General features: G+C 43.8%; 1 protein-coding gene across 2 annotated transcripts in view; it reads left to right on the forward strand.

The window, feature by feature from the left end:
* DIPK2B (divergent protein kinase domain 2B) overlaps positions 1–579 on the forward strand; it is a 28,344-nt gene extending 27,765 nt beyond the window's left edge. For both annotated transcript variants that reach the window (XM_036460674.2, XM_045570432.1), the window contains one exon: positions 152–579. In XM_036460674.2, the coding sequence (XP_036316567.1) occupies positions 152–489 (338 nt within the window). In that variant the 3' untranslated portion in view covers positions 490–579. The remainder of the gene's footprint in view (positions 1–151) is intronic.
* Positions 580–11,512: the final 10,933 nt, after the last annotated feature.

Consider the following 11,512-nt stretch of genomic DNA (forward strand, 5'->3'; position numbering starts at 1 on the left):
CGTCCATCAGTTGGAAGAAGGGAGGATCTATCAGACAGCAGGTGCTGGGCCCCTCACCCACTGGCCCAGCCATTCCAATCGCCAACCCCCCCCCCCCCCCAGCCAAGGAGGACAGGCTGTAGGGGTGTGACATGTCTTTCTCCTCTTGCAGGCAGCCCAGCGGCCAGGGCAGCGGAGAGCCAGGACATCTTCAGCTGCCTGGGCACTGGCTGCCAGGCACCGCCGCCCCCCTGTGACGCGGTGCCTGAGGGGCAGAGCGTGGTGCTGGTGTGCAGGCAGGTGCTGCCTGCACTCCTCCGGGGAAAGTTCCCCCCCGCCGTGCAGGAGCGGATAGACGGCCTCCTGGCCACGTGTGGGGACACTGCCCGCCCAGACCCCGAAGTCCTGGAGGCCGCTGGCCAGCTCCAGAGCATCCTGAGACCTCTGAGGACATGTGACCCCAGGTTTGCCTACCGCTACCCGGACTGCAGGTACAATGACAAGTTCTGAGGGGCTGGAGCCTGGCTGGCCTGCAGGGACCACATCTTCTGCTCCCCGTTCCCCAGTTGGATGGGTGCACGTCTGGAAGGAAAAGCTTTTTTGGACGTGAAGACAAATGCACATTCCTTTCCCTGGCCCTGGCACTAGCCCCGTTGGCTGGCACATCACAAAGAGCCAGGGGTGGGCATCAGAAGATCCAGGTGTGGCCCTCGCCAGTGTGGCTCATTGAATAGAGCGTCGGCCTGTGGACCGAAGGGTCCCGGGTTCGATTCCGGTCAAAGGCATGTACCTGGGTTGCAGGCTCCTCCCCAGCCCGGGCCTGGTCAGGGCATGTGCAGGAGACAACCAATTGATGTGTGTCTCTCACATCGATGTTTCTGTGTCTCTCCCTCCCTCTCCCATGCTCCCTAAAAAGCAATGGAAAAGATCCTCAGGGGAGGGTTACCAAAAAAGAATAAGATCCAGGCGTGGCCACCCTCACAACCTCCGACTCTGTTTGCTCTGCACCCCCTCCCTGCCCGGGTGGCCATAAAGCGTGCTCAGAAGCATACAGACAGGAGAAGCGCACAGCCAGTGAGACCCAGAGGCTGGTGTGGAGAGAGAGGCCTGGCCAGCAGCATGTTAGGTCACATCAGACAAAAGGGGCCCGTTCCTGCTCCCCATGGCCCTGAGTTAGCCCTTCTGCCACCCCCCCCAACACACACCCCACCTCAGGGTAAGAAGACTGTAGGCAGAATCTAATGAACAACATAAACTGATGAACAAAAATAGGTCCAGAGACACAGAAGCATCAAACAGACTGACAAACCTCAGAGGGAAGGCAGGGGAGGGTGCCAGGGGGTTGGGGGGGGGGCAGTAAAAGATCACCTGAAGGACTTGTATGCATGCACATAAGCCTAACCAATGGACACAGACACCATGGGGATGAGGGCATGTGCTGGGGTGGGGGGGGGGGTGCAGAGGGGGACTGGCGGGGAGAGGTCAATGGGAGAAAAAGGAAACATGTAACACTTTGAACAATAAAGAATTTAAAAAAAAAAAAAGACTGTAGCCCTGACTGGTTTGGCTTAGTAGATAGAGTGTTGGCCTGCAGACTGAAGGGTCCCAGGTTCAATTCCGGTCAAGGACAAGTACCTTGGTTGCAGGCACATCCCCAGTAGGGGGTGTGCAGGAGGCAGCTGGTCGATGTTTCTCTCTCTCCCTCTCCTTTCTTTTCCATAAAATCAATAAAAAGACATATTGAAAAAATAAATAAAAGAAACCTCAGAAAGCTCCCTGGCCCCTTCTTTCCTGTGCGGACGCATTGAGATGGTACAGGCTCTGAACCAGGAGGTGGGTACTCACAAAGCGCTGAAGCTGCCAGGGCCTTGACCTTGGACTTGCAGCCTCCAGAACTGTGAGAAAGACATGTGTGTTGCTTATAAGCCATCCAGTCTATGGTATTCTGTTACAGCAGCCCCAATGCACTAACACATCATGTACAAGGTGGGGCACAGTAGGTTTACAGTTGTGAGTACGTGGCACACAGTTTATTCTGTTATTATTATTGATTGTATTACCAGGTGTACCAGTAAATAATGAGGATTTTGTAATCCAAGAAAACACAAAAATTCCAAGAGAAACCTCAAAAGTGCTTCATTCAAAGTAATGTTCATCGCTAGCTACACATTTCCCCATCTTTCAGGTAATTGGTAGATACTGTCCCAATAGAACCATTCAGAGACCCAATGTTCCACTTCTGCGTCCGTGTTGAAGTGCTGCTCAGACAGTTCATGTGCCATCAATCGGAACAAGTGGTCATCTGAAGGAGCAAGGTCTGGTGAATACTGCAGGTGGGTTCATACTTCCCAGGCAAGATCTTTTAACGTGTCTTTAACTGGTTTTGAACTGTGTGATGGTGCATCATCATGAAGCAAAATCACTTTGCTATGTCTTCTGGGACATTCTGGTTATTTCATAATCAAAGCGTGGTTCAAATTGATTATTTGTTGTTGGTAGCGATCAGTAGTAACGGTTTCACCTGGTTTTGGAAGTTCATAATACACCACACCTTTCTGATCCCACCAAACACAGAGCATTGTCTTCTTTCCAAGGCGATTTGGCCTTGCAGTCCATGTTGATGGTTGGCCTGGATCAACCCATGATTTTGTTTGTTTGGAATTCTCAAAATAAATCCACTTTTCAGCGCCATCACAATTCGATGCAAAAAAAACTTTGTTTTGTGCCATTGAAGCAACATTTTATTGGTGACTTTTCAGTTTTCCACTTGTCCTTCATTCAGTTGATGTGGCGCCCATTTTCCTTCCTTTAAAATCTTTCCCATTGCTTGTAAATAATCAGAAATTGTTTGCTGAGCAACGTTTAATCTTTCTGCAAGTTGTTTTTGAGTTTGACACACATCTTCATCCAATAATGCTTGTAACTGTTGGTCTTTAAACATTTTCAGTTACCTGGACATTCTTTGTCTTTCACATCGAAATCATCCCTTTTAAAGTGCTTAAACCAGTGTTCACAAGTATCTTGAGATGGAGCATACTTGCCATAAGCTTCCCAACGTATATGATCACTTTCAGCAGCACTTTTCTTCAAAATAATGAATTAAAACTTCCTACTCTTTTTCTGGCACGAAATTCAACATTTTTAAGCATAAAAATATCTATGATGTTAACACCTTCAGCAAATTTGACATATGAAGTTTTGAAGCTTGTTGTCAATACAACAAAATAGCATGCACATATCAAATTGAATATATATCAACATATGTGCAACTTCATCTAGTGAAAAAAATCCGCAAACAACTGTAAACCTACTTTTGCCCCACCCTGTGTTTTTTGGTTTTGTTTCTGAGTTTTGCAGCCACTGCCTTTTGGCCTCCAGGACTGGCTACATAATTTGTGGGTTCAATATGCATGAAAATGCGGGGCATCCTGTTATTAAGAATGACATTAAGCTAAGCACAGGCTCTGGAGGACTGCATGCGTTGCATGACCACAAAGCTGGCCCCTGGCACCTGAGAATACGAAGTCCCCTTAACCTCAGCGGAGAGTGTTCTTGGGGCTTACTGAGATCTCCCTGGACATGGACAGCCAAGGGGAGGAGGTATGGGACCTACTTTCTGCCTCAGGCCCTTACGTGGAGCTTCTCTCTGAAAAATCACTATTTAGGGGGAATTGTGCCAAAAGTGAATATTTTCCCTTGTCAAAATAACACATATTTTAGTGGTTTTTTTTTTTAATGATTCTACCCAAGGTAGAAAAGAGAGAGAGAGAGAGAGAGAGAGAGAGAGAGAGAGAGAGAGAGAGAGAGAGAGAGAGAGAGAGAGAGAGAGGAAGGAAGGAAGGAAGGAAGGAAGGAAGGAAGGAAGGAAGGAAGGAAGGAAGGAGGGAGGGAGGGAGAGAGGGAAGGAAGAAAGGAGGGAGGGAGGGAGAGAGGGAAGGAAGGAAGAAAGAAAGAAAGAAAAAAGGAAGGAAGGAAGAAGAGAGTCAAGTCATGGAAACATGGCGAGACTATAATTCCCATTGAAAAAAAAATTGGCAAAGTTTATCAAGAGCCTCCAAAAGGACTGCACACTCTACCCAATAATTTCACTTCTGGGATGCTATCCAAAGGAAGTAATCAAGAATGCAGAGAGATTTATTCACAGTCTGACTGTTACCAACCACGGATTGAACACTTGTAATCCCTACTGAAGAGAGAGTCGGAGGAATTTTTAATAGGCTTAAACTACCACCCAGGGGGAAATGAGGGAGGAGGAAAATACTAACAAAATTCTAAAAGCTGGAAAGCAAGTAACTCCAGGACCAAAAGAACTGAATCCTGAGCTGACAGCAAAGGATGCTAGAAACCATCCTAATTTCCACCACAAAGTGTCTCAAATTTGAGGAGTTCATGGCACTTGGTCCCTCAGGATGTGAGAGAAAAGGTGGCTGAAATAAGGATGAGTCCTTAAAAAAAAAATACAACTGTATTGCCCGGCCAGCCTGGATCAGTGGTTGAGAGTTGACCTGTAAACCAGGAGATCACGGTTCAGTTCCTGGTCAGGACACAGGTCCAGGTTGTGAGCTTGATCCCCAGTGGGAGGCAGCTGATCCATGATTCTCATCATTGATATTTATATCTCTCTACCTCCCCTTCTTCTCTGAAATCAATAAGAAAAATAGTTTTTTAAATGGAGAAAATATATTTATTTAATAAAACAACTGTTTTAAGCATAGTCAAAGGCCTAGAAGCAGAAAGAAAGACAGCAACCACATACACACCCCACGTTGGTACCTGGCCCTCCCCCCAATAGAACTGACCAATGAGCCTCCAGAAAAGAAACCAAAAGTTCCCACACCAGGAACTCCTCAACCATCTCACCCAGTCAGGTCCCCACAACACCCAGTCTTCTTTTTAGTTACCCACTCTTTTTCTTTTTTCTAATATTATTTTGAAACACTTTCATACTTTCAGAAGAGTTTAAAGAAAAGTACAAATAACTTCTATATAGCCTGTATCCATATTCATAATTATTTCCTTTTCCCCATGTGTGCTTTATACTCTCTCTTCATCTGTCTCCCTCCCTGTCTCTTCTCTTCTTTCTTCCTCTCCCCTCTCCCCCACCCCATTTTTTCTGAACCTTGTAGAGGAAGTTGCAAATGTGCTCAAAGACTTCAGTGTTCATTCCTAAAAAATAAAGGCTTACATAACCACAATACAATCCTCAAAATTCAGGAGGCTAACATTGATATGCTACTATCTAACTACAGCACTTATTCAAATTTTGCCAATTTCTCCAATAAGATCCTTCATATCAAAAAATTTCTGACCCAGCCCAACCAGTGTGGCTCAGTGGTTGAACATTGACCTATGAACCAGGAGATCACAGTTTGATTCCTGGTCAGGGCACATGTCTGAGTTGCAGACTTGATCCTCAGTGTGGGGCATGCAGGAGGCAGCCAGTTGGTGATTCTCTTTCATCATTGATGTTTCTGTCTCTCTCTCTCCCTCTCCCTTCCTCGTTGAAGTCAATAAAAAAATATATGGAAAAAATAGTCTCCATTCAAACCTACTATTTAGCAAAGTCGTAGTCAATAGAGAAAAGGATTACCTAAAAGATGTGGTTAGCCACGTGGCAAGGCAAATGGAGGGGAAGAGGTGGGGGACAGCTGGGTTTTGTACAAGCCCAGCACCACTAGATGATTTTCCAAACTCTCTCTATATAAAACTTTGCCAAAAAATTTTAAATAAAAGAAACAGAAGATACATGCATTGAAATTATAATCACACCATTATTTTACACTAGTGGCCTGGTGCACAAAATTAATGCACAGGTGCAGGGGTGGGAGTGTGGGGGTGAGGAGTGTCACTCAGCCCAGCCTGCACCCTCTCCAATCTGGGACCCCTCAGGGGATGTCCAACTGCAGGATCGGGCCTAAACTGGCTGTCAGACATTCCTTTCATAATCTGGGACGGCTGGCTCCTAACCACTCACCTGCTTGCTTGCCTGATCATCCCTAACCATTCTGCCTGCTGACATGCTTGCCCCCAACTGCCCCCCTGCCAGCCTGATTGCCCCCAACTGCCTCCAACCACCTGCTCGCCCCCAAATGCTCCTCCCACTGGCCTGATCACCCCAAACTGCCCTCCCTTCCTGACCTGATCACCCCTAACTTCCTCTGCCTCAGCCCCACCACCATGGCTTTGTCTGGAAGGATGTTCGGAAGGTCTCCTGGAAGATCTCCAAGTCTAATTAGCATATTACCCTATTATTAGTATAGATAGCAGAGCATTGTATATAATTTAAATTCCCTGGAGTGGAGAAATGGCTAAGTAATTAGGTTTACACCCACACAATTATAAATGGAACTAAATCAAAATACTATTTACAGAGAAGTTATAATGCCATGAGGAAATGCCTATTGACCCAATACTAAATGCCACAAAATGTTCTGTGCTACACTTTTCCTGTTTTTGTCGCTTTGTTTCTTGGCTTTTTTTTTTCATACATGAAGTTTTACATAGAAATAAGACTTGAAGTAAAGATAACAAAATATTAACAATGGTTGACTTTAGATAAGGGACTTTAAATTCTTCAAAACTTTTCTACTTTTTTTTGTATTTAAGAAACATTTGGGGGGAACTTGTAAAAATATTGTAATAATAATAATACTCCATATGTTTTGGTTATAAAAATGGAAAACATGAACATGAACCGAGAAAAACATAGGCCATCAAATGTATTGCTTTCATTATGAGAATGCATATGAAATAATGCAGAATATTTACAGAGCAAAGGTTTCTCCCTTGTGTGTGCCCAGGGGCCCAGGAACAGGCATGCCCACGCTAGTATGGTCTTCCTGAATGAGACTTGACCCAGGCTTCTGAGTCTTGGCCTTGACTTTGAGACAGACTTCATCTGGGTTACCAAGATTATTTTTTTGTTTGTTTGTTTGTTTTTAACTGAGCTAAAACCCTATTTTTTTTATTTATTTTAATATATTTTTATTGATTTTTCACAGAGAGGAAGAGAGAGGGATAGAGAGTTAGAAACATCGATGAGAGAGAGTCATCGATCAGCTGCCTCTTGCACACCCCCTACTGGGGATGTGCCCGCAACCAAGGTACATGCCCTTGACCGAATCGAACCCGGGACCTTTCAGTCCACAGACCGACGCTCTATCCACTGAGCCAAACCGGTCCCGGCTAAAACCCTATTTTTTAAAAATCTGAACCAGTTTTGATGTTTATTTTCCAGTTATGTGCCAGGAACTAAAAACAAGCCAAAGGCTTTCAGAAACTGGGTGCGTGACAGTGAGAGAACAAGTCATTTTCACATTTAGCATTCCTTTTGTCTTATTTGCTTCGGTCTTAGACCTGTGGCCTTCTCTCCCTTTCCACTTGAGTTGTGTGCAGCTCCTTAGAGTAATGAGCTGTGCGTGAGTCACAACTTATATCCCCTTCATTTACTCACAGGAAGGGAGAGTAATACTTAGACATAAATAATTTGTGGCTACTGTTATATAAAGAGCTGTCTACCCAAGTGTTCATAATAGAACTTTTCATGCATCGATGCATGAAAATTATACACTGAATGCCCAAAATGAGGGAGTAGGAGGGAGGATGGAGGAAGAGAGAGAAATGCAGCTTGCTATCACAGTTAGGACCCACAACAGGAAAGAAACGAAAGCAGGGCCGCCTCCAGGCTGAGTGGCAGAGGACAACACCTCTGCTCACTGAACAAGCATGTGGCACAACAATGGTGGACAGGGTGGAGGCAGGGGAGGGGACAAAAACTGGGAGCTGTGCTTACCACCACTTCTTCCTCCTCCTTAATGTGGGAATTCAGAAGAGCCAGCCTGTGGGAAGAGGCAACTGCGTCCAGCACAGAACATGGCTGTGGCTTCGGGAGGCTCTCTGGCCTTCAGGCAAGCGTCCTGGCCATTAGCTACTATTCCTTTGCCTTTTTTAAAAGTTGCCATTTTTCTTCCTGTTTGACAGCCAACCTGTGGCTGAATGCCCAGATTAATGTTGCGCTTGAAACTGGCTCAGCTGGCTCAGTGATGCTTCTGAAGCAGCTGCCTAAAGGTTAAGAGGCTGGAGGGAGTTGGCAAGGACTCCTGACATTTTTACAGAATGGCGCCTTCTCAGAGAGACTGAGCCATAACGGTTCCCGGAGGCTGAGGGTCCCTGGTCCAGGAGCCATGGAACCAGTCAGTAGTTACAAAGAAACAAAGGGGAAGGCAGAAGGCTCGACTCCCCTGTGGTGCTGGATTCAAGTGGCAGATTATCAGTATAAACTCATGTCTATGTATATATTACATCACTTATTTTTTTAATAAACCAACAGAAAATCAGTATAGAAAATAGTGCAGGAGGCAGCTGATCAATGTTTCTCTCATCGATGTTTCTAATCTCTATCCATCTCCTTTCCTCTCTGTAAAAAAAAAAAAAAAAAAAAAAAAAAAAAAAAAAAAAAAATCAATAAAATAGCCCTAATGAGTTTGGCTCAGTGGATAGAGCATTGGCCTGCGAACTCAAGGGTCCCAGGTTCGATTTCAGTTAAGGGCATGTACCTTGGTTGCAGGCACATCCCCAGTGGGGGGGGGGGGGTGCAGAAGGCAGCTGATCTATATTTCTCTCTCATCAATGTTTCTAACTCTCTATCCCTCTCCCTTCCTCTCTGTAAAAAGAAAAAAAAATCAATAAAACATATTATTTTTTAAATCAATAATTTTTTTTAAATAGTCTTGAGCCCGGCCAGTGTGGTAGCCAGTCAATGATTCTCTCTCATTATTGATGTTTCTGTCTCTCTCTCCTTCTCCCTTCCTCTCTGAAATCAGTAAAAATATGTATTTTTAAAAAGAGTCAGTGGTACCATAAAATGTCTTAAATTAATGACCCCAGTTTCCACCTAAAGAAACTGGAATAAGAGCAAGTAAAGAAACCTTAAGGGAGAAGGAAGAAAACAAAAGGAAGAAAAATAAAGATGAAACAGAAAATCAATGACAAAGGAAACAGAAATATAATGGGGGGAGGGGAATCAATAAAGTTGGTTCTTTGAGAAGATCAAGGAAATTTAACCTCTAGCCAGGCTGATGGGGGTGGGGAGAGAGACACAATTTTTTAATATCAGGAATGACAGAGAACTATAGATTCCACAAATATTCAAAGGGATAAATTACTTAGAAGATACAAATTACCAAAGCTCACTCCAGAAGAAATAAATTTTGAGCAGCCTATATATGTTGAAGAAATGGATTTTGTAGTTAAAAATCTTTTTCACAGCCCTAGCCAGTTTGGCTCAGTGGATAGAGTGTTGGCCTGTGGACTGAAGGGTTCCAGGTTCAATTCTAGTCAGGAGCATATGCCTGGGTTGTGGGCTTGATCCCCAGAAGAGGACATGCAGGAGGCAGCTAATCAATGATGCTCTCTCATTATTGATATTTCTACCATCTCTCTCTCCCGCTCGCTTCCTCTCTGAAATCAATAAAAATATTAAAAAAATATATTTTTCACAAAGAAAATCCCTGGCCCTGGTGACTTTACTGATGAATGTTATCAAACATTTTAAGCAGAAATAATACAAATTCTATGCAAACTCTTTAAGAAAAATGACGAGAGAATACTTCCCAACTCATTCTCTGAAGCCAATAATCCTCTAACAAAACCAGACAAAAACCAATATCCATCACAAACACAGATGCAGAAATTCTTAACAAAAATTTGGCAACAATATGTAAAATAATAAAATATTATCAGCAAATGGGCTTTTTCCCAGGAGTGCATGATTAGTTTTACATTTGAAAATCAATCTATATAATTCATCTTATTAGAGGACTAAAGTAGGAAAACCATATAATTGTCTCAATCAATGCAGAAAATCATTTATAAAATTCAATATACAACCCTAAAAAACATAAACCCCAGGAAACTAGCAATAGATCGAGGAACATCCTTAATCCAAGAGAGGGAATCAATGAAGAAAACCTTCAGTTGGCATCATATTTACTTTCCCCTAAAACCAGAAGCAGGAAAGCATGTATAATATGTTCTGACCGCTTCGTTCGATTCAACATTGCACTGCAGGTTCAATGCCAAGAGTCGAGAACAAGAAAGAAAAAGAATCCAGATAGGGAAGAAGCAGTAAAATCATTTTTATGCAGAGATAACCTAGCTATTTATGTAGACAATCCCAAGGAAGCTACAGAAAATTTTCAACAGGATCTTTCTTGCAGAAACTGGCAAGCTAATTGTAAACTTCATCTAGAAATGCAAAGGGCCTAGAATAGTCAAGACAACTTTGAACAAGAATAAATAACGAAGTTGGAAAACTGACACTACCTGATTGAAAGACTTCACAGAGGAGCCAGCAAATTGGGGGCTGCATACACAGGCCTGACATGCACATCCTCCCAGGGCCAGGCCGGAAACACAACCAAACTGGGGAGAAAATTCACCCGGAACTACCACCTAAGGTCCAGCTGAGGAGGAGACTTATCTCAAGGAAGGACAGAAACACCTGAAACCCCTTAGGAGTGAAAGCAGCGGGTGTACGTGTGTGTGTGTGTGTGTGTGTGTGTGTGTGCGCGCGCGTGTGTGTGTGTGCGCGTGCGTGTGTGTGTGAGTGTGTGAGTGTGTGTGTATGTGTGTGTGTGTGTGTGAGTGTGTGTGTGTGTGTGTGTGTGTGTGTGTGTGTGTGTGTGTGTGTGTATAGCATCTGGTCGTAGGCCCCAAATCTAAATGCCTATCCCCCCAGAGTAGCAGCCACTCCCAGCAGCCAGAAGGGCAGGTAAAGGAACCCTTTACTCCCTCTACCTAGCTGATACAGCTTGTCACACCCCGCATTTTGAGCTTTTCAGAGGAAACAAAAGAAGAGGCTGATTTAAAGTTTGAACAGTTTCAAGGAGCCCTCAGAGGCTGGATTGGGGAGGGGCCATCCGACCCACTATCCTGGAACTGCAATCCCTATTAAAACACCAACAGCACACGGGAGATAAGGACACATATGTAATAACTTAATAAATAAAATTAAAAACAAAATAAAATACCAACAGCATATTTCGCAGATCTAGAACAGATGCTCCAAAAATGTATATAGAACCAAAAAAGACCCCAAATAGCCTCAGCAGTCTTGAGAAAGAATAACAAAGTTGGAAGGATCACAATACCAGATATCAAGCCATACTACAAAGCCACAGTTCTCAAAACTGCCTGGTACTGGCACAAAAACAGACATATAGACCAAAGGAACAGAACAGAGAACCCAGAAATTGACCCAAGCCATTGTGCTCAGTTCATATTTGACAAAGGGGGCATGAACATACAATGGAATCAAAACAATCTCTTTAATAAATGGTGTTGGGAAAATTGGTCAGATATGTGCAAAAAAATGAAACTAGATCACCAACTTACATCATCACAAGAATAAACTCAAAATGGATAAAAGACTTAAATGTAAGTCATGAAACGATGAAAATTCCAGAAGAAATAATAGGCAGCAAAATCTCAGACACCTCTGGTAGCAATGTATTTGCCGATACAGCTCCTCAGG

This window comes from Pipistrellus kuhlii, unplaced genomic scaffold (genome assembly GCF_014108245.1).
Source record: "Pipistrellus kuhlii isolate mPipKuh1 unplaced genomic scaffold, mPipKuh1.p scaffold_m20_p_32, whole genome shotgun sequence".
Classification (NCBI taxonomy): Eukaryota; Metazoa; Chordata; class Mammalia; order Chiroptera; family Vespertilionidae; genus Pipistrellus; species Pipistrellus kuhlii.